Source organism: Taudactylus pleione, unplaced genomic scaffold (assembly GCF_031769625.1).
Source record: "Taudactylus pleione unplaced genomic scaffold, aTauple2 ptg000018l, whole genome shotgun sequence".
NCBI classification, from domain to species: domain Eukaryota; kingdom Metazoa; phylum Chordata; class Amphibia; order Anura; family Myobatrachidae; genus Taudactylus; species Taudactylus pleione.
Window position 1 is genome coordinate 6,443,389 of NW_028284420.1, and position 24,720 is coordinate 6,468,108.

Genomic DNA, 24,720 nt, shown 5'->3' on the forward strand with positions numbered 1-24,720 from the left:
AGTGATGTCAGTAGGGCCGCCCACAAACGTCAGGCATTCCTTCGGGAACGCCTCCGTTTGTTCAGCCACCCCCCATCCCCGCCAACAAAATGGGGCGAAACATCGACAGCCGGCCCATTTTGTTGCGAGCCCCGGAGCGAGTGAATTCTCACTCGCTATGGGGCACGGTGTGCGCACTGGGCCACCATCGGCCCGTTTGCGAGCGGGTCTGAATCAGGCCCTCAGTCCAAGATAATCCTGTTGCTCCAAGACTGTATCCAAAAAAATTGTCTGTGTCTTCCCTACAAATAACCGAATGTGCTTGAAAACCTCAATCTAGAATAAATCAAACAGGGGACGCTTCATAGCGCATTAAACAAGATAGATTTATTATAACATAATAAAAAAAGTTAAGCATATCAAAAGTTAACCTTTTCCATCTTATAAAATAGCACATGTAATAGATTTGAACATGTACACAATGATACATGAGCCAGCAACATACAATACCAACCTTTACAGCCAGAGAATAAATCAGTATGTGTCAGCCATACCCCTTATACATGGAATTTGTATGTAGGAAAAACAAATTAGAGTACATACATAGGTTCCACAACAGCTGGGGTGCATGCAGGTGCAAAAACGAGTCATGTTCCCATCAACAATAAAAAAAAGAAAAGAAAGAAAAACAGGGCACTCACACATCTTCATAAAAAGTACAGTTTTATGCACCATATATCATGCAGGTTAGAGTATACACCATTAGCTGGTCAATGTTTTAGCCCAGACTGGACCTTGCCAAGACCTTTCAGATCCAGAGCAGTATGAGATGTAAAATACAAATCTGCAAGGAGCTACCTAATTATCTCTAGCTAATAGGTTACCCTCCGACATCTGTCAAAAACACATACTATAAATCAGCTTATAGTGTAGTACCATGATCTCTCTCTCTTACACATGGCTAAGACTCGCAGTTTGGAGCTTTATGTATATGTTACAATATGACTAGTCTGCCTTTCCTTTTCTCTCACTGTATTGCTATCTTGTTGACTGATTTTGACAGCGCAGCTCAGATTGGGCACGTGCAGATGTGTATATGTGATAGTTTGAGCCGGGTCCTATTAGCACTAGCATTATTTTCTGCTTTTGATACAGAAAATGATGATGCGTTCCATGCTGGAAACTACACTTCATTGAATGAGAGAGAAATAATTTTAATACACTACATAAGTTGATTTATATATACTATAAGGGCGTAGCTACAGTAGGTGCAAGGGGTGCGGCTGCTATGGGCCCCGGGCTGCCTCCAGGGCCCCGGCCCTCCGCTTGCCCCCAGTTACATCTTTTCTATACTCACCAGTGTGCTGCTACATGGCAGAGTTTGGGAACCTCTGCTATATGCTTATCTCCATCATTTAATCCTATATGCAAATCTCCATCATTTAATTCTATATGTAAACTAAGCAGGAAAATTATAAATTATCTAATGTTTGCACTATCTGCCTACTTAATTGGCAAAGTTGTAAATTAATAGTGATTAGTGTATATATATATATATATATATATATATATATACACAATCCAATGGACCGGCACTCCGTTGGCAGTGCTCCAGCACAGAACTTGCTCCGGTGCCCTCCTGTGTGTTGAACGAACAACACCCTCCAATAGCAAAAGCGAATCAGGCGGCACTCAGAGACTCCCAATGAAGTAAAAAGAGAAACTTTAATGTGTCAACGTTTCGGAAGATGAGCCTCCTTTCTCAAGACAATACAACATAGCAATGGACAAACATACATATAAATACCTTCCACCATGTCCCAATCACTCCTCCCCGCACGATCAGCACGCGCACCTGGCTTCCGGCATCACGAGGGTGTGCGCCACTGCATTGCGCAGCCCCCAGCCGTCACCTGGTAGCGCCCGCTGATGACATCAGACATGATTGGATTATGCCAGAGCGTGGCATGGCCACCGTAAACAAAACGGGAGCCAAATGACAGCCGATCCAGGCAGAACCCCACATGTCATAATATAATAAAAACAAAAATGAAAAACATATAGCCATCTTACACATATATAGTAAAATAAGAAAAAGAATGAGAAAAGCAAAAAATATATAATAGAATGGCAAACGATATTCCAAAATATAAACCACAGGTAATACACCAATACAATGACTCAAATATGCCAAGAACAAGAAGGCAAGCTGCATGTCAACCCAGAGTAATATACATCGATGCTGATATAAATACAAAAATGTAAACAAAAATCTATAAATACTACTCATAAATCAACATACAAAGATATCAAATATAACCAAAATAAAAAAATCAAAAAAATATGACATATATATCCAATAATACAAATAATACACCAAATCCAAAAAGAAGGTTACAAGAAACAGGTCAAACCCAAGGATTCATTCAACTGCAACAAACGTTTAGGTCTGTTGCCACCCCGCAGTGAAACAGGTACGTGGTCAATCATGCGGTAGCATAATGTCACCACCCCATGTTGCGCCAAGGCAAAATGACGAGCCACCGGCTGATCGCTAACACCCGTGGAAATGGCTGCCCTGATAGCGGAGCGATGTTGCGCCATACGCTCCTTGAACTGTCTTTCTGTCTTGCCCACGTAGTGTAATCCACGTGGGCAAGACAAAAGATAAACAACAAATCTGGAACTGCATGTAAGGGAATGGTAAATTTTACATTTCCTGCCTGAATATGGGTGAAGAAAAATATCCCCCACTACCATATATCTGCAGGTTAGACAACCAATGCATTTGAAGCAACCAAATTTGCGATGCAAAAAATGAGTGGGCAACTGTCGTGAAAACCCTGTGATGTCAGTCTTGACAAGAAAATCACTGAGGTTACGACCCCTGGTATAACATGAACGAATCCTAGAGTTAGCCAAAGATGGTAACTCAGGATCCGTTTGAATGACAGGCCACAGTTGTTTGGCTTTACTATTGCTAAACTTACTGCTGGTACTAAACCTATTAACTCAAGTGATAACATTAGAATCCACTGGCTTAATAGATGGCTGTAATAAATCTCTCCTAGCAATCCTTAAGGCTTTCCGTTTAGCTTGCAATAATTCAGACAGGGGGTAACCCCTTGCCATGAATTTTTGAACCATCACTTCCAATTTCTCACCTCTATCAATAGGGTCACTAGAAATTCTACGGACCCTCAGCATCTGGGAGTAAGGTAAGCTCTTGATAGTAGATGCCGGATGGAAACTATTATGTCAGGCAGGAAATTTAAAATTTACCATTCCCTTACATGCAGTTCCAGATTTGTTGTTTATCTTCTGGCTTGCCCATGTGGATTACACTACATGGGCAAGACAGAAAGACAGTTCAAGGAGCGTATGGCGCAACATCGCTCCGCTATCAGGGCAGCCATCTCCACGGGTGTTAGCGATCAGCCGGTGGCTCGTCATTTTGCCTTGGCGCAACATGGGGTGGCGACATTACGCTACCGCATGATTGACCACGTACCTGTTTCACTGCGGGGTGGCAACAGACCTAAACGTTTGTTGCAGTTGGAGTCCAAATGGATTTTTTTATTGGATACTTTGGCTCCTAGGGGTTTGAATGAATCCTTGGGTTTGACCTGTTTCTTGTAACCTTCTTTTTGGATTTGGTGTATTATTTGTATTATTGGATATATATGTTATATTTTTTTTATTTTTTTATTTTGGTTATATTTTATATCTTTGTATGTTGATTTATGAGTAGTATTTATAGATTTTTGTTTAAATTTTTGTATTTATATCAGCATCGATGTATATTACTCTGGTTTGACATGGAGCTTGCCTTCTTGTTCTTTGCATTGTATTGGTGTATTACCTGTGGTTTATATTTTGGAATATCGTTTGCCATTCTATTATATATTTTTTGCTTTCTCATTCTTTTTCTTATTTTTACTATATATGTGTCAGATGGCTATATGTTTTTCATTTTTGTTTTTATTATATTATGACATGTGGGGTTCTGCCTGGATCGGCTGTCATTTGGCTCCCGTTTTGTTTACGGTTGCCATGCCAGCGCTCTGGCATAATCCAATCATGTCTGATGTCATCAGTGGGCGCTACCAGGTGACAGCTGGGGGCTGCGCCATGCAGTGACGCACACCCTCGTGATGCCGGAAGTCAGGTGCGCGTGCTGATCGGGCGGGGAGGAGTGATTGGGACACGGTGGAAGGTATTTATATGTATGTTTGTCCATTGCTATGTTGTATTGTCTTGAGAAAGGAGGCTCGTCTTCCGAAACGTTGACACATTAAATTTTCTCTTTTACTTCATTGGGAGTCTCTGAGTGCTGCCTGATTCGCTTTTTAGATATATATATATATATATATATATATATATATATATATATATAAAGAGAGAGAGAGAAATTATATAGTCTCTCTATTCCTAATGATTAGGATATAACACTTCTGGCCATTCTTCCTCCCAGCATTAATGATGAGAGATGGAGCTGGCTGCACCTGTGACAGCAGATATGCTGCCCTGCAGTAGCACACCTTCCTTTGCATAGTTGTGGAGGGCAGGGGCCTATGGAAAGATATTGCAATGGGGCCGCTATAGGCACCAGCATATCTATAATGGGTGCAAGGTGTGCGGTGCACACGGACTTCTGGGTCCAGGGGGCCCATACACCACACAACCTGCACCCATATAAATACACTTACCGCTCCGGCCCGACACTGGCTGTAGAAGTCACTGGGAAAATGACCACTGCAGCCGTTTTCCGGTTATTTGCACATGCGCAGTGGAGATGTCCCGGGAATGCGGCACGGGCACCATGTTCCCAGAGACCTGCACATGCGCAGTAAACTTTGGCACATTGCCAGAGTCTACTGCACCACCGGAGAGGAGACTGCCCTATCGGAGCCTGCACACGGGCCTTCTCCTCTCTTAAACCACCTCTTGCAACACCCCTAATATAGTATGTATTTTTTATTTGTTATATACTGTTATTTGGTTCGAGTGATCTGACAATGGTATGTAATTATTAGCTGCACTTTGAAAATGTTTTGAAGCTATGAAGGGTAACCTTTTAGCTAGGGGTATTTAGGTAGCTCCTTGCAGATTTGCATTTCACATCTCATGTAATGTATTAGTTTAGCAAAACACTTTGCGGTCCATTCATCATCCGTTAATGGCCCGCTACACATGTGGAAACTCTAGTTTCCGCATATTTAAGGTAACAGGCTATTCATCGTCAGGGCTCCGATAGGACTACCTGATATTCAGCAAACTCCAAAAACTTCAAGTTTGCCTACGAGAACAAACGCCGTCTTCAGATAGTGCTTGTTCTTGGAGCCCCGTGGATGTGAAGAGGGATCCGAGCGGATCCCTACGCTGCCTGCTCACTGCCTCCCCAGCGGCATTGTGCATGTCTAACCTTAGGTCACACATGTGCAGCAGCCAGCGATGGGGACAGGTAAGTAACGCAGCTACAGAAGTAGCACTGTTATTGATCACGGGGTCAGCTGCTTTTTGAAAGCGGCTGTCCCCGTACTGGAGTAATTCTGAATTGCTCCGCTGATAAGTATTCCCCGTGGCGAGGTGGATACTTCATATATGGCCCTAGATGATGAATAGACCCCTAATACCACTTTCAGACAGAAAAATCCCTAAAACCTGGGTTTTTCCCGTATCTTTCAAACGGGAAGGACCCGGGAATTTGCTCCTAACCCCCTTTCACACAGCACATAAGATCCGGGAAATTCCCGGGTCGATCCCTTTCACACAGAACACAGATTATCCCTGCAATATACAGTGTGTCATAATAAATGGACTGCTTTATGGCACACAGAGATGAGGTCATGAAAAGTGCAGCCCGTGCACCGCCATCTCAGCCAATAAGCGCTGCTTACTATGCCTGGAGTAGAAAAACCCGGGTCGGCACCTTTCAGACAGCCGCCAATCCGTGTAAGACCCGGGAAAAACCCAGGTAAATACCTGGGTCGAAGTATCGGGAATTAGGTCCCGTGTTGACCCTTTCAAACAAAAAAAAAAACCCGGGTCGACTCGGCTAGAGCTGGAAAATTACCTGGTTCTTTTGTCTGAAAGGGGTATAAGTTTTCTGTTGCACTGTATTAACTGTGCTCTGATTTTACAGAATACAGATCCCTCTCTTTGTTACTCTGCATTATAAAATAATCTTTTTAGTTATTTTATCAATCTGAAAGAAAAATTAATTTTCTCTGTGAATGACTGAAAATCTGTATGAAAGCCGTGCGGCACTCACAGTAGATCAATGGAGGCTCTAGCTGCAACAAGTAATATGAGTCAGCAAGTTGCAAATAAAACACCTCACACACAGTGCATACGCTATATACTATGTTGAGAAGGTCACTCATTCATATATTTTGAGTACACAGGTTGGCGTGGCCACAGTATTTGAATATAAGGCTATAAATAGAAGGCTGTGAGTGGGATTTGTATCTATTCCTGTAATAAATACATACTGGACTTGCATTCAGTAACTGAGATGCTCCAAATCGTCATGACATTAGAAAGGCTGACCTTACATTGCCTCTAAAGCAGTGGGCTAGCTGAAGCAATCAGTATCTGCCAAGAACGGAGCAGGTTGTGACTGTGCATCACAGCACCAAGAGTGTACAACAGCTGTTTAGGAAAACAGGTTCAATAAAGAAAACTAAACATTTCTCTTCATGTTTTGTGCTCCTGAGGATTCTATATTCCTGCCTATCCCTATTCATTGCTTTGTACCACTCTCCCACCTTGATCATATGTTAAGAAGCTGTCGTGTCTGCTCCCTCTACATCATACATGTCCATGATCTCCTTTTACTATTTCTATACGCAAACTATTTATTTTTTTATTGTCCTGTAAGGACACAACTCCAACTCCACACAACTCCAGTGCTGATAACTGCTGTCATGGTTCAGGAATACATCTAATTAAACACTACAGTGCATATGACATTTTGTCTGTCATGCATACAGTTCATCAAGCATATCCTGCTTGCAAGCTGGCCAGATGCTGATGTAAAATTGTGTTATACACCACCCATGTCTGATGTGGTCTTCTGTTCCTTTCAGTTTATACAGGCCAGCCGAACATTAATAGAGACTTCAGATGCTGTTTACAGCAAAATAATTCAAGTGCAAAAAACAGGTAAGACATGTTTGTTCTTTTATAATGGACCACTGTGTTTTATTATTACTATTGGTGTGTTTTACCAAAGCCTATAAGCTTCTATTTTGGCTAGAGTAATTACAAAACAATGTGCTGAAGGCACAATTCCTAATTACTAATTACACTGGGATTTTTTTGGTCGTTTGCGAATTTCAAATCTTTTGAGATTTTTGAGATCTTTGGAGATTATTTGACTTTTTTGTTAACCTAATTACCTTATCGGAATATATGGCTGTCAGTGACACCCCAATGTAGGAGAGTTTAATTATTCTTCATCCCCAGAACCGCCAATTAACCCTTACCTGTATATTTCCTACTCTTGCGTCAGATGTATGGAGGGAGGGGTTACAGTTTGCATCTCATCTGGTTAAAGGTTACATGAGATCTGACCAAAAAAGTACAGACTAACCTAAGCTGCACATTTACGTAAGGCAGATGTGCCCACGGGGATATGGCTGAAACCCTGCTTTCGGATATTGTGGTGCAGAAAGAGTTGCCACTGGCATGTAGTGCACACTTATATGAAATTCTCTGCTCTCCAGAAATGTTCAAAAATTGTGAATTTAATGCAGCGGAAGAGAGAGAGGGGAATGTAATCCTTTTTGACGTATTGCGTTTCACAGTATGTTAGGAATAAACCATTGCACTGACAGAGGGGCAGCTAGAGAGTCTACAGGAGAAACCATTTCATTAAAATATTATCTCAAATGACTTTATAGGGACAGATTTCTTAATGAATTACCCTCAGTAATGTTAAAGTTCTTAAGTGCCAGGTGTGCATGCATTGTATTTTTCCGTCATATAGAAGTCTTCCCCAATTATTTTAACATGTAATCTCCTATGGTCAAGTTTGTACATTGAAACAAGTAAAACTTATAATATTGGGCTACTATATTATATAATAAGGAAAATATATGTGGAAGATAAAGATAAATCTGTTCTTTTATATATATATATTTTTTGGCTCTATTCAAAAAGGAGGAAACAGTCCAAATATTGTTGGGTGGGAATAGCCCATGCACGCCCTGGGCTATTCCTGCATAACAATATCTGAACTGTATTTGGACATCTTGTCTAACACAGGAGGATGTGCAATTACACCTGGGCAATATAGAGGGCGGGATGTACTAATGGCAGAAATGCGGAATGCGATGCATTACGGTGCTCCGTCCTGGTGCGTTACGCCATCTTTAGCTGACGTTGCCCAAGAGAAGCCTATGGGCTTCTTTTTGGGACGTGCACTGAGAAGGATCCAATGGGATCCTTCCCAGCTCCCCCCGTGGCGCACGTCCTTCTGCGCCCAAGGCTATCGCAAAGGACAACTCTTATAGCAATCGCAGCTGTCCGCAACTGTGTACTCATACTCAGCAATGAACACAGATCATGCAAACATCGACTCCTTCACTGATGGTCACTCAGTATGGTTGCCGTAACTGAGACGCCAGAGCCATGTTTCCTGCATACGGGATCGCAATCGCAGGATGTGCCACCCACCGAAACGGTCGCAACACACCTGCATTTTTAGCTGACACTCCCCGGTGCTTCCCCCAGATGCTCCCTGCGTGTCAATCACTCTGAGAATAAAGACTTGCAGCGTGCGAATACAGTAAGGTATCTTGACACACGTGTAGTGCGACTCAACTGCGTGCGTAGCGGCAAAAGTAGTAGAAACACCATGGTTTCCAATATTGATCTGGCACAAAGTTTTAGGGAACAAGAGTGGAACTAGGAAATTATAGACCTATGACCGGATTTCATGGATAAATAATTTGAAGGGACTCTGTGGAATGGTACGCCATGTAGAAGATATATTGATAACTCTGTCAGCATAGTTTAATGGAGGACTGGTCTTGCTAAGACCTATGATCAGTTTATATGAGTTATATTTCATACTGGATCTTATAAGAGTAATTAATGTGATATATTTTGATTTTGCTAAAGCATCACCTAGTGTTTCCCATTACAGTGTGGTACGTAAGATGAGAGTACAAGATCTAGGGGTCTATTTACTAAGCAGTGTTAGGAGACAGAATGAAAAGTGATAAGAAACTGATAAGGTGCCAGCCAATCAGCTCCCAACTGTCATTTTTCAAACACAGTCTGTCAGATGACAGTTGGGAGCCGATTGGCTGGTACCTTATCACTTTCTTATCACTTTTCACTCTGTCTCCTAACACTGCTTAGAAAATAGACCCCTTAGAGTGAAAAGTATGTAAACAGGTAGAAAGCTAGATAAAGAATAGAGGATTATACATACTTAAGGACTGATTCTAAGTTGCATGCTGCTGAAACTGCGTTAGCGTAATTCGACATAGCTCTTCCAGGGTTGTACAACTGTGCGTTTCAATGCGCAAGGGCTGGGATGCCTACTTTGAGAGGCTGCAGACGCAATCATCGGGACTTGCACCATCCCCATGCTGCAGATGTGCCCTTATACACCGAGCCTCAATACGCCATACAGCGCAAGATGCCCGGCGCAACTAAGGTGCACCTTTTTCTTTAAAATTTGCAGCGCGGACACAGTGACTTTAACTGCACAAGACTTAGGTCTAAACGTTTACAAAAGTCACAGATGAAACACAACAGAACTTGACATAAGAAAAAGCTGCGGCTGCTGCATCGTAGCAATATATATACAGATTCAGACCCATTCGTACACAGGTACAAGTGTCGCATATCAAATCAGTGCAATCTAGCAAAGTCGTTTTTCCAGTTGTTTTTATTTGTGCGAATAAGATGTACATTTTGAGCTAAAACGTCGCCCAGCATGGCCGAATCACCCAGGACCTGGCGCGCCGAGAGGGGCTGTTAGCTGTGACTGAAACCACAGTGTACGAGGACACATCTGTTCCCCTAATAGGGCCCATACACCTACGCGATCAGCATCCGATCCGATTCACATCGGATAACCCTGCAGTCCCGTCGTCACCATTTCTTTTTTTTCTTAGCACAGGATCTGTCGTAAGATCGATCCTGTGCCTCATGCGCTCATTAGGGAATAGGGACAAACAGTCATTGAAATGACTGTATTGCCACACGATGGATCGCATGAAAAAAAAAAAATGCCACTTTCTGAACACGATACGATGGAACATATGTGCTGCACATGTGATCATAAGATACGATTGAAGGACCCACGGGAGCGCGCATCGTATGAAAAAATGCACGATTTCAACAAAACTGAATGTACGTCGAGTCGGAAATCGTGTGATCGTCTACAAGTCGCGTAGGTGTATGGGGGCCTTATGGGTGGGATTTCTTACTACATAAGGTGGTGATGATGGCAAATTCACAACGAATTTAAATATGGATCGGATGACTATCTTACAAGAATAGTATATGTAGCTATAGATAATAGAGTACACAATGGGGCAAGTGATCCTGAGAATCTTTCCTTTTCTCATGTCTTTCATTGAGGAATTCACAAGTGATACTAAATTGGCAACTGTCACATTGACTTTTTATTCTACTTTCCTATGGATCAATTCAGTTATTTAGAACTAATGAACCATTGAAATTGTCTTTTGTTTTAAGCCTTAAGGCCCCCATACATCAGAGATTGATTGCAGCAATCGTGCAATTTGCAATCGATTGTGTGTAAAAATCTTTCCCTTTTTCAATCGATTGTGGCATCTCTGCAATCTGCAATCGACTGAAAAAGGGAAAGATTTTTATACACAATCGATTGCAAATTGCACGATTGCTGCAATCAATCTCTGATGTATGGGGGCCTTCAGATGATTGGCCTCTCATCTAAAAGAAATGTACTCCACCTGAACAGTAGATTGCAGCCCTGTTTTATGAATGCTTAATTAACTTTGGCAATTTTAAAGCTCAGGAGAGGAGATCTTGCTCTTCAATCTAAACACCCATCTGTGTGGCAGTTCAGGCTATCTGCCAATGAAGTACAGTACATTATTTGAAACATGAGCCAAAAATAAATGAAAATTGGGCTTAACTGTATAATTTTTTTTTCTTGCCCTCAGATTCTCCTGTAATAATAATAATACTACGAGGATCTTAAGTGGTAACTGAAAAGTACTTTTGTAAACCAAAAGTTAAACAGCTGCTCAGTGTGTGGGAGAGGGCATTCTGGGATTAATTGGTATAAGTACAAGTGTCAATATAATTAACACTCATTCATTATGGACTGCTGGGATGTGGGCTAAGGATTGGGCGGAATGTGTAGAGATGGTTGCAGTGATGAGTCTCCTGTAATATAGCATTCCCAGTTTGTTAATTACTCAGCTCAGCTTCCAAGTCAACTATTATGCTCTGTCAGACCAGCTGCTATTATTTTGTATTATATCATCCACAAAATGTGTATAATAGCAGTATGAAAAGTTATTCTAAAGCTGGGTCTCTGGTTTACCTACCCATATCTACCAGTAGTAGTGATTTTAGTGCAACTGTTTTTCTATCTCTTAGGGGCTATTCATATCAATTTCACCTATTTCGCCTATTCATCATAACTTAAATGGCCCGGTAATCATGTGAAAATGTTAGTTTCTGCATATTTATGTTCCGGGCCAATAGGGCAAGAACAAGAAATACATATATATTAAAAAGCACAACATAAATCGATATGTATTTCTTGTTGTAAGATACTAATTAATTGTGTTTATTTAAAGTGTATGGTTTCTTTATATACCAATTTATTATTCTTGTGATTAAAATATGTTTTTATGAGTACTTTAAAGACTTGTTGGCTCTGAATAGCCCTTGAGTGCGCAGTCTATATTTCTCTCTCTTTTTTTCTTATTTGGGGAGGAGTGCACACCTCTCTTAATAGACAGCAGCACCAGATATAGTCAGGTACAGATACACACACACTAGCATCATCCACAGTTTAATTGTTAGAGCTCTTTTGCATAGCTATTAATAAGTATCAAAAATTATTAAATTGGATATATTAGATAGTTTAAACTTGCTTAATATACTAAAAAGTGAATCGGCATTGAATGATATTATTCATGGTGTGCTTGGTAAGATTAGCAGACCTACACAGCTAATTAAAACTGCCTTAGAAGGCTAAGGACCTGAAATAGAATTGGAAACCTCTTTGAATATAAACCATGTTAGAACAGGCTACTTTCTCTTTGAAAAAGTTTCAGTCATGAGACGAAACACATCAGAGTAATTACAGGAACTGTTACACTGCACATATCTGAAGTATTATTGAAAGCTATTCATTAGGAGCAGTACTGCAGAAACTAAAAAGGCAGAGACATTTGCCTGCTTATGACCCTGCAGTGAGATATGTATTATTATACATAACAAGTGTTATACATTTAACACCATCAAGTCACCAGTGGTGTTAAAAAGAACTGTCATTGTACTTCATACGGTCTTGATGATTTATGATGCTGAATGTAGTTAGCTACTAATTGGAGAAAGTAAAGTTTGTAGCTGTTCACAGATCTGCTTTATAATACTGTTCTGTTCCTAGTTAGATGGCTCATGTTGTAATTATAGGTATTTTGGCTATTCACTTTATGTGACAAGCTCTTATTTCTCAGGAAAGTCTGCATGTGGCTATGGCGGTCATTTGCTAGATTCTAAAGTTTGTATGCAGAGCTTTGGCATCTGTACTCAACTTAATATTGAAGGTTACTGCGCTAAGTGCAAGATTAGCTCCTATACTTCATTTGATACAGATATTTTATGTATATTGTAGGTATGGAGGTGATGTTTAATATGTGACTATTTTATTTTTATTTAAGTGTTTAATGGTGTTTAGAAATTAATATATATGTTTAGACCAATACTCTTTAGGGTTATCTGCCATTTAAGTTTTATGTTTTTTACTGGTGTACACATACGTCAGGATGAGGATTTCATAGAAATAAAATAAACCACTTCTAAAAATAAATAATTGGCACTAGTGGGGTGTGTCCTGCAAAAGCTGCCCCAGCACCAGGTTATGCCAAGCTATATCAGGGAGACCCGCAAAGTCTACTCATCCTTGGCCAAATCTCTGGGGCTCATCTCTGGCACACCTTAAATGGTGGGTTTCAGCATGAAGCTTGAAAGACTAAAATATCATTAAGTACACAGCATGCTTTGGCAGCACTGACTGATCGGAACCCCCTCCTGGAAGACAAAAATAATTTTTAGACGAAAACACTTCAGTCTCCATGAGGGTTGGGCTGCTCCCCATTGGGGGTGTTTACTTTGGGCCCCATTTCGATCTGCCTAGCGTGGCTTAGTTGCCCATCCATGGTCCGTCTATACAAGGCCCATCATTAACCAACACTACCTGCAGGCTGCAGTTTTCACAGGCATGGGTGCCTAATAATGATAACCGGAGGCTGACAGCGTGACTGTATGTGCAGAACTACTGATAGGAGGTGGCACCAATTTAGCCTGGTGTGAATATTGGGCATCCAAGACACTTGAGCCACTGACGGGAGTGCCATGACCTTGGGTATCCTAACAGATCTCCGTTTTGCAGCCAGATTACTTCTGCAACCTGGGCTCCAGTTTTCTGCAGCGCCGCTCTCTTTACATTGCTCCACAGTGTGCTGGAATCTGCGATCTTATAGTCCTCCCTGACAGCCGGTTAGTCAGGCACATTAATCAGGGACAGAGCTGTCATCTGACTGTAGCGCTAACACTGCACTACAAGACTGCCTCGCTATTACATTGCTAGCTGCAAATCCTACTATAACGTCAAGATTTTGTTTTGAGATAACAGATGAGTCTGTCTCTGAAATGTTTCGAATGGATGGAGGTGTGTGGGTGTAGGGGCATGGGATAGTCTTTTTATTGTGAAAATGGGGTCTAATCATTAATGCTGGATGGGTAATATTAATTAGTGGGGTGACAAGGCAATTTATTTAATGGTGGGGTTACGATAGTTTAGAAAAGGGGATGTGTAGATCATCGCACAGGCAAATTTAGGAGAGAATATAGGTAGAAAATATTGCCACTATTCCCTAACCATTACGTTATTGCTAGTCAAGTAATGGGTAGGGGTGGTGCTCACTAGAGTTGGGTAAAGCTATGGCAAATTAAGAAGAGAAATTGTGTGAGCACTCATTATAAATGAAAATGTATTGAATTTAAAGTATAACTTTTAATGCATCATGGTTAATATATATCTCTATCGTACTTGACAAGTTTCAAGGCGCAAATTTAAAATTCTAAATGCACACTATTTCCAATACGTTAGTCCCCTTATATATGAATAACATAATTATAATAAGAGATATGATATTTATACCTCCTAAATGTTGGCAATCATATGGCCGAAAGTTTGAACAGATAATATGTGAAGTAGGGATGTGCAGGCTCGGATAGGTTCGAGTTTGCACGTGGAGTTCGGATTTTTCCCTCCAAAAAAACGGAACTCAGAAAGAGGCAAAACGTCATCTTGCATGGACGAACATCATCATTCCTGGACTTTTGTCCAGGAATGATGATGTTCGTCCGTGCAAGATGACGTTTTGCCTCTTTCTGAGTTCCGTTTTTTTTGGAGGGAAAAATCCGAACTCCACGTGCAAACTCGAACCTATCCGAGCCTGCACATCCCTAATGTGAAGTAATATCATGGTACGCTATTTCTTATGTAATTGTCCAAGACAAAATTTCAGACATTCATAAATCATTATTGCAAGGTAGGAAATGTCAAACGCTTCTTATCTTATATCCAAAGACAAAATATTTAGGATATGATCTCAAATACATGCTAGGCTTTGATTGCACAATTCTAAAACATCAGTTTGCCCCCATTATATGATTACCTTAATACTGAAAAATTAGGAAGTTCAGGGTAGAGAAACTGATATTCCTATTTCTACTGCTCCTCACTTTGGCCAGTGGCTGTCTATGAGGACAGGGACAGTTGGGATATGCTTCACATTACGCTTTGTGAAGGGGAAGCTGTGTACACCTGACAATAGCCATGCCCACTTTGGTTGCATGAAGTGGAAAACTGCCCCCTCTAGAAATCCTTTGTTTACACCTGGTCACAGATGTACTTAGAGTTGACAAAATGAACCCTAACTCTATTCAGCGTGGGACTTGCCAAGATTGAAGGGTCACAATTTTTTTTTTCGTTGAACAGATTCCTGCAATTAATTCTTCTATGTGCAGACTAGCCTGCTGTTGGTTTCACATTTTGTTGAGGGACATATGCTATGTCTCTCTGTTATAGTATGACCAGCCAGCTTGGTATAGCCTGGCACTGATTGCCTCTTTTGGTGGTGAACCACATGGTACAGCACAGGTACTGGTTACTTAATTTGGGCAGAAAGCGTGAGAGGTGGGCAGATTTTTATTTATTCTATATTTAGCAATAGCATAGCGTTTGCCATCAAGACCATGTGATGACTGCCTTATCTTACCTGACCACATTAGATCTACCTAGAAATTAGGGCCACAGTGTATTTCTACATCAGGGTCCATAGGGTATCCACAGGATACCTTGGGGTATAGGTGATGACGTCAGGCATCGGGCACCATAGAGTTAAGTTTGCAGCCTCCCAGGATGCACTAGGGTCCCCCTCCTATACCCCGCCCCCGAGCCAAGGCATCTCAGTTTCGTTGGTCCCCGGCTCGTAGTCGGAGCACATGTTTAGAGGGGGGCTAAGGATAGCCCCTTAAGTTTTCTTCAAGGCAGCTGTGGCTGCACATCTGCGTATACAGCATGGACAGTCACTGCTGACGTCCATGCTGTCTCCCCTACACCCCGCCGGTACCAGAACGCCGGTACTGATCTGGGGATGCTGGTAAGCATCTGGGGTCACGGCTAGCGGTGACCCCAGATGTTTCGGACCATGCCCGGATTCAAGGGGCTGCAGGCAAGCAGCGGGGGTCCCGCTGTGGGTCCCTCCTGAGCACATGGTCCACAGTCCCCAGGCAGGGGGCTCCCTGGGGACTGGCTGCAGCGTGGAGCCAGGTAACTAACCTGCGCTTCCACTACCCCCCTGGGACAGCGGGCTGCAGCTGAGCGGCAAGCGCTGTGGCGTCCCAGGGGTTAATTGCATGCCAGGGGAGCGCGCCTTCCCTGTACATAGCCAGCGCCTCCCCCGCTGCACACAGCCCTCTCTGCGCTGCCGATTGGTCCTGTGGCAGCGCTCCTCCCCCAGGCCGGCCTCCTCTCTGCTCCTCGGTGGCCATCTTTGTATGGTGAACGCTGCTGGAGCTGCTGACGGTGGCATCGCGGTCTGGGTCTCCCGGCATACCTCTCCTCCGTTGAAACAGGTCTGTGTATGCAGCGCTGTGTCCTACCAGGCTCTGTGTCTGTGTAGTTGAGCTGATAGTGCAGGGATTAATTTCTTCTGCATTGTATGTGACTTCTGCTAGCGTCTGCTGCTTGTACTTTTCACTTTCTACTATCAGCCATTTTACTGTCCCTGCTCTTCCTCTGCTAAAGCCCTTGTGGTGCGGTGATTGTAGGGTGGTTCTCCCACTATACTAACGAGTATCAGTGAGAGTGGTCACATACTTACCATCATGTCTGAGAGTGAATTTCCTCTCCAGCTTATGTGTACTAAGTGCAATGTACCAATAGTGGAGGGGGAGGGTAAAGCGGAGGGGCTATGTCGGCAGGTAATAGTGGAGGGGGAGGGTCACGGCTCCGGTACAGGAACCGCCCTGGACTTGTTTCGTTAAAGCGCTTACAACCCTAGTGGGTCAGTTAGCTCCGCCACCTGCGTTTTCCCAGATGGGATTATCCCAGCAGTCAGTGGTGTCGTCACCCATGCAGGGGTTCCCGAGACAACTGATGGTACCCCACAGTCTCCCTATTTCCCCTCCCCAGGTTTCACACGAGCCTGCGTGGGTTAATTCACTGACAAATTCGGTACAGCATTTGATGATGGTGAGATTCTGGATCTATCTGACCAAGAATCTCTCCGTACTAAAGAGTCAGACGCTAAGTTCAAGGTTTATATTCCTGGCCTTATTCGGGCAGTCCGCACGGCTTTAGTTATTGAGGATGACGATCCTCCGGTGTCCAAGTCCAAATATGCCTTTTTTAAGGATATTAAGGGTGAGGCCACAGTGTTTCCTCTTTCGGGTCAGTTAGTAGACCATTTAGAGGAGGCGTGAAAACACCCTGGTAAACGGTATCAGCCTCAGAGGCGCTTAGCTGTGGCTTATCCGTTCCCCTCCACAAGTGGATTCTCATGTGACACGCCTAGACTGAAGTGCCACCTCGCCCATGCCCTCCATGTCCTCCTTGAAGGATGCTACGGACTGCAAGGTGGAGATCTGCCTAAAGTCCATTTATTCCATCGCGGGGGGCATCCAGACCGGCTATGGCCGTATGTTGGGTAGCCAGAGCTATGGAGTGCTGGGCTGATAGTTTGGAAGCGTCTTTGGATTCTGACTGTTCGGCTGAACAGGCCGAGTTGGTAGGCAATCTCCGGGATTCGGCCACTTACATCAATGAAGCGGCCTTGGATATCAGTATCCTCACATCTCGGATATCTTCGGCAGCTGTTGCTGCTCGTCGCAGCAAGGCGGACGCTGATTCCAAAAAGGGCTTAGAAGCTTTGCCTTTTAATGGAGAAGTCCTATTTGGTCCGGATCTGGACAAAATTATAGCCACGCTGGCGGCAGCCAAATCTGCATGTCTCCCGTCTGCTGCGGTCCCTTCAAGTTCGGGTACGTCGTCCTTTCGGCCTTATAGGGCCCAGGGTAGCCTAAAGCACAGTCTTTTCCCCAACAGGCTGGGCCCAAGAAATCGGCCAAGCCCAGGAAACAGACCTGGAGTACCTAAGTCTGGCCCCTAAGTCAGATGACAAACCTGCGGCCTGACGGTCCGGGCCTCCCTTTGGGGGATCCCAGAGTGGGAGGCCGCCTGCTGCAGTTCGCCCCGTGTTGGTCGATAACCACGACAGACAATTGGGTTCACGAGGTGGTTTCTCACGGGTATGCCCTCTCCTTTCGGCACAGGCCCCCATCCCGGTTCTTCACCACGGGCCTTCCTTTAGACCGGAACAAAGCCTTGGAACTGCGGAAGGTTTTGCACACTATGCTCCAGGCTGGAGTTATAGTGCCTGTTCCATTCTCCCAGAGGGGCCAGGGTTTCTATTCCAATCTATTTTTGGTGCAGAAACCCAATGGGTCGTACCGTCCGATTCTCAACCTCAAGGCCCTCAACAAGTCCTTGCGGGTGCCGCGGTTTCAGATGGAGACCCTACGGTCCATCATTCTGGCGCTGGAACCTGGGGATTACATGGTGTCATTGGACATACAGGACGCTTACCTGCATGTCCCTATTCTTTTGCGCCATCAGCAGTTCCTCAGGTTTGCAATCCGCAACGATCACTTCCAGTTCCGGGCGTTACCTTTTGGCCTAGCGACAGCACCACGAGTGTTCACCAAGGTCATGGCGGCTTACCTGCGGCTGCAGGGAGTCCGCATGTTGCCGTACTTGGACGACCTTCTGTTGGTGGCAGGATCTCCAGAGCTCCTTCTACGCCACTTGGACCTGACGATTGCAGTACTGCAACGTCACGGCTGGTTAATAAACTGGCAAAAGTCCACCCTGATCCCGTCTCAGAGGATTCTGCACCTCAGAGCCTTATTGGACTCCAGACAGCAGAGGATCTTTGTGACGGGGGAAAAGATCTCTGCCTTACAGTTGAGGGTGCACAGTTGTCTGCAGAGTCGCCGAGTGTCTCTGCACTCGGCGATGAGGTTACTGGGCTCCATGGTGTCAGTATTCGACATGGTGGAATATGCCCAGTTTCACTCCAGACCTCTGCAGCAATTGATCCTGTCCAAATGGAATGTACTGCCTCAGAGTCTAAAGTCCCAGACGATCGTGCTCACTCCGGAGGTTCGCCTATCTCTAGCCTGGTGGTTGCAGACGACCCACCTCAACAAGGGTCGTCCATTTTGGGTGGCGAACTGGGTCCTGTTAACAACGGACGCCAGCCTTCGGGGCTGGGGAGCTATCACGGGTCCACACTTGTTCCAGGGCAGAAAAGGAGCTTCCAATAAACATCTTGGAACTCCGCGCGGTTTTCAATGCTCTCCAGCAGGCACATCGGGTTCTCCAAGGTCACCCCGTGCAGGTCCAGTCGGACAACGCCATCACCGTGGCCTACATAAATTGACAAGGAGGAACCCGAAGTCGGGCGGCATTCGTAGAGGTGTCCCGCATCCTGGTCTGGGCAGAGCGCAATCTCCTGGCCATATCAGCGATATTCATCCCGGGAGTCCTCAACTGGGAGGCGGACTTTCTCAGTCGCCAGGACGTACATCGGGGGAAATGGTCTCTGCACCAGGATGTCTTTCAACTTCTGGTGGACAGGTGGGGTCTTCCAGAGATAGACCTCATGGCGTCACGGCACAACAACAAGTTGCCGGTGTACGGGTCTCGAACAAGAAACGAAAAGGCATCTCTGGTGGATGCTCTGTCCGTCCAGTGGACGTTCTGGTTTGCTTATCTCTTTCCTCCGTTTTCTCTTCTTCCGCGGGTAATCCGGAAATTCAAACAGGAAGGAGGTATGCTCCTGTTGATAGCTCCCGCGTGGCCCAGGCGGCACTGGTTCTCAGACCTTCAGAGTCTGTTCGTGGACATTCCTCTGCGGTTGCCGTTACGACCGGACCTGCTATCACAAGGTCCCTGTCTTCACCCGGACCTGGCTTGGCTGTCTTTGACGGCGTGGCTGTTGAGACGGCCATGTTAAGGTCCAGGGGGTTTTCCAGCTCTGTGGTACAAACTATGCTAAGAGCTCTGAAACCATCTTCTGCAAGGATATATCATCTTGTGTGGCATATGTTCTTCCAGTGGTGTCGACCGAGAGGTTATGACCCTCGGGAGTTCCGTCTGTCTAGAGTGTTAGCTTTCCTACAGCCGGGGCTAGACCATGGGCTTTGCCTTGCTTCTACGAAGGTGCAGATGTCTGCTCTGTCAGTCAGGTTCCATCATAGAATTGCTGTGATCCCTGATGTGCGCACCTTTATGCAAGGTGTTCTTCGAATTCAGCCACCTTTTGTTCCACCGGTGGCGCCTTGGGATTTAGCTGTGGTCCTGAGGGCTCTCCAAGGACCGCCGTTTGAACCACTGGGCTCAGTGGACCTTAAATGGCTGACAGCTAAAACAATATTCCTTCTGGCCATTGCTTCGGCCAGACGTGTTTCTGACTTAGGGGCTCTCTCCTGTAGACCCCCTTTTCTGATTTTTCATAGGAACAGGGCGGTGCTGCGCACTCGTCCTGGATTTCTTCCCAAAGTTGTTTCAAGTTTCCATATCAACGAGGAAATCGTTGTGCCGGCTTTTAACTCACCTGTTCTTTTAGTGGGTGAGGCCACTTTGGATGTTGTGCGGGCCTTAAGGATTTATGTTGACCGCACTTCTTCGTTTAGGAAGTCGGACGCCTTGTTTGTCCTCTATGGCTTCCGTAAAAAGGGTTGGCCTGCTTCAAAGCAAACTTTGGCAGGTTGGATTCGTATGGCAATTTCAGAAGCTTATCTTCATGAGTGCCTTCCGGTTCCATCCTCTGTGATGGCTCATTCCACTAGGTCTGTGGGTCCTTCGTGGGCAGCTCGACGTGGTGCCTCTGCAGTCCAGATCTGCAAGGCTGCCACGTGGTCCTCTGTCCATACCTTTGTGAGGTATTACGCGTTTCACACCTTTGCCTCTCAGGATGCTTCCTTCGGGTGGCGGATTCTCCTTTCAGCACAGGAGTGTCCCCACCCTTAAAGGATACTGCTTTGGGACATCCTCAAGGTATCCTGTGGATACCGTATGGACCCTGATGTAGAAAATATGAGATATGGTAAGAACTTACCTTTGTTATCTCTATTTCTACGAAGTCCATAGGGTTCCACAGGACTCCTGCCCTGTCGCACCTGTGCTGCAGATGGGCTTTACTCTGGTCACCGTTTTTTTTCCATCTCCCTCTGGTGAGAATGTGATTCTTGTGTGTGTGTCCAGATCTTTTTTCTCTCTCTTCCTTCTCCTCCTCCGGCCTATGGCTTGGTACGTAACTGAGATGCCTTGGCTCGGGGGCGGGGTATAGGAGGGGGACCCTAGTGCATCCTGGGAGGCTGAAAACTTAAATCTATGGTACCCGATGCCTGACGTCATCACCTATACCCCAAGGTATCCTGTGGAACCCTATGGACTTCGTACAAATAGAGATAACAAAGGTAAGTTCTTACCATATCTCATATTTTTGAGATACAAGTCAAAATATACATGTTAAGTCGTAGTTTCAAGTTTATTCTTACGTTCAAGTGTAAAATTTGCAGCCTACTCTAATTAAGGCCCTGACCAAGCAGAACACACGTCAATGAGGTCTGGCTGACCCTTACCTCTGAGGTGGTTTTAAAATATGTAAATTTTGCAAGGCTAAAAAGAATATTTTGGCTATATCAGAAACAACTCTACATGCATAGCTCTACCCCAATAGGTTCATTAGAGCATCTTTTGCCTCAAAATGAAATTTCCTATTTCTATTCTTGCACATAATTGTGCACATTACTGTAGCTATATCTTTATTCTGTTTGCCTATCTCCAGTAAACACAGCTATCAAAAGAAGGATTTTGCTTTTCCTGTTGACACCATATAACTGTGCTAATGTGCTACGTGTGTTCTGACAGAACAGATGCAAGAGTGCTAACAAAGGAGCATGAAACTAAAAGCAGAAAGTAATTGTTTTGCTATGCATGTCTTCTCTCTCCCACATTCAGTAATAACCTCTGCTATGCATGCAGGGACATAAATTAGATTTCCAAGCGTTTTCCATGATAACCGTGAATAGAGGTTTTATGAAAACAAATTGGTTCCTAAAAAGGGAGATGCCATTAATTTCTCTGAGGGCAAATTACATGTTCACGGTGTGTTAACGTTTGATGCTTCCTATGTTCATACACGGGAAGTCTTAAGCTGGGTACACACTGGAGCGATATCTGTGCGATATGTCTTTCCATTTCAGCCAGAGACGACTTGACGGCTTGATTGTTCAGTGTGTACGGCCAATCTGCGCGCTCCCGCGTTCGCTAGCTCCCACGGTCGTTAGTGCTGCACGGCCAACCGGACAACGCATGCGGTGTTGTGCAAGTTAAGGAAAGACGGAACGAGGGATTGTTCATTACATAGTTCTGATGTGTACTGCGGATACAATATATCGTCCCTTCGGCCGCCATATTATCCAGGTACACATCGCTCCAGTGTGTACCCTGTTTTAATTATTCAAAGACATTATAGTTTGAGATATTGGGGCTGGTTCAAAGTTGGGAGCAATGCAACAACACCAAAAGAAAAAAGAGCAAATGTGTACCACGTTAAGTTGCTCGTGGGACAGAGTTAGGAGGGGGGGGGGGATTTCTCAGCTGAGTTCTACATTGCAGTGTAAAACTAAAGCTGCCCAGTATTTGTGGGCTACATACAAGAGCAGCCAGTGCTTACCCTGCATGCAAGAACATAAATAAATAAATGTGTTTACACTTCTTGCATTTCAACATGGTTTGTCCAGGTGTACAGTTACTCTTTTTTTGCTCCTAACTCTGAATCAGCCCCATAATGTAGTGATAGACCACCTTCTGTAAACAGACTTCATGAATATTAAGATGTGCGAGCAAACCCCACTTACTGTGAGACCCATTAATAGGGCATGTTTTATGGAGCTAATCATTTCCTGGAGAGGGGAATCCCATGAGTCTCTGTGGGGACACTTTGTCAGCAGATTGCAGAATTAATGTGAGGTTTGTTTTGTAGCAGAAAAATTGGCAGCAACCTTGTCTGTCTGTTGTTACAGAAACAAATCTGTGTTGATTTATGTGCAAACACTCCCGTAGGAGAAAAAACTAAAAATCTTTTAGCACAATACATTTTATCCAATTTGTTTTCAATTCTCTTAAAACATGGGTCACAATGGCTATAAAGGATTTGGTGACTTATTTCTTTATAATGTTTATTTATTTATATAGAGACTACATACTCCACAACACTTTACAATTGAGAAATGCCTTTTGAACTTATGCTGAACACATACTGGGCCTAATTCAGACCCGCTTGCGAGCGCTGAGCGCTTGCAAGCGGGTCGATGTTGGCCCAGTGTGCATGCGCACGACGGAGACGGCTCCGTCGTGCGCATGCGCGAGACCCGGATAGCGACAGGCAAACCGTCGCTCCGGGTCTCGCACCAAAGGGGGCGTGCTGTCGATGTTGAGTGTATGGATAATGACTGCCCCAGAATTTTATAAATAATGGGGCTATTTTCTCACATTTTCTTACAGGGTTAACACTTGAAGTACACAGTTATGGAACTACAAGTGCAAGTAAGCACTACTGACGTGCTTGCTGGCTCTTGTAGTTCTACAGGTGCCAGCATGTAAGAAAGCTCATGGCCTGTCAGAGCCTGCTTTCATTACCTTGGTACCCACTGAGCAAGGGTAAGATATTTGACTTCAATATCAGTTACCCACTACTATTCTATGGGAGCTATTGCAGATACATCCATTAATGTTACTGATTCCTCTTTATATTGGAGTATACATGTATTCTGGTTTAGTTGCCCATTACTGAAAGACTCCAAATAAAATTATCAATAATGATGCCTAGTAATTGAAGTTCTCCATTCAGAATTATGAAAATACTAAACTAAGAATACTACTCATTTATACTTTTCCAATATGTAATTACCATCAGGGTTTAACTGCTGTGGATGAACACCTCCAATGTCCTGTCACTTTGGGGCAGGGATGGACTGGGGCTAAATATTGCCCCCTGAGATTTTTTCTGTGTGTGAACCTGTCTAAGCATGCCGGCTGGGCAGAGCGCAGGGAAGCGGAGCTGCTTGGCCAGAGATGCAGACGGCGCACCAGCCCATTAGGCCATCTGCCCTTCTGGCATTTTCTAGATGGCCAGTCCAGCCAGTTTGGGGGGAGGGATCCATTATTTATTTATTAATAACATTTATTTAGATGGAGCCGGTATATTCTATTGTGCTTTAGAAGACAACAACTTTATTTGAACTTTTTGTAGTTCAAATAGTTTTTATTGGCAAGGCAGTACATTTCATCATAACACCAAATAGAAATCAGATGATTGGTCGATGAGGAGTCATACCACCAAAGCAGAAATGACAGTCAATCAATCCCTGCAATCAGCATAACCAGTGAGCCTGGTTTATGCTAGTTAAGAACAGAAACTTGAAACAATAACAGTTTTAAACATAGCATAGGAATCTGGTCTAAGGGAAGCATTTCACCCACCAAATGTGTAAAGCAGACCAACACCTTCTATCAAAGTATCTTGATCTGTCTGTAATTGCAGAAGATCTAAAACAAATCACCATTTGGGGAAGAGCATTCCTTACACGAAGTTCTATAATCTGACTCTCCTTTACTGTGTTGCAATGGGAAACTGTTAAAAACATTAAATAACATTTTTACGATATTTTTCGAACTGAAGTCAAGAGAGATTCATGATCGTACCCAATTCTGCAAGGAGATCTTACAGATATGCAGATGGTGATGTGCTTTTTCCACCTGTCACATTGGGTATTCTGCCGTCTAGACTCAATAAAAATATTTGAGAAACAAATGTGCATTGGGTTAAAGCGTAAGACTGGCAGGAGGTG

The 24,720-nt window shown here is 44.0% G+C and overlaps 1 protein-coding gene across 1 annotated transcript in view; it reads left to right on the forward strand.

The window, feature by feature from the left end:
- LOC148540635 (inactive phospholipase C-like protein 2) overlaps positions 1-24,720 on the forward strand; it is a 162,628-nt gene that overhangs the window by 89,110 nt on the left and 48,798 nt on the right. The window contains exon 4 of the mRNA XM_088442459.1: positions 7,071-7,146. Within this exon, the coding sequence (XP_088298585.1) occupies positions 7,071-7,146 (76 nt within the window). The remainder of the gene's footprint in view (positions 1-7,070; positions 7,147-24,720) is intronic.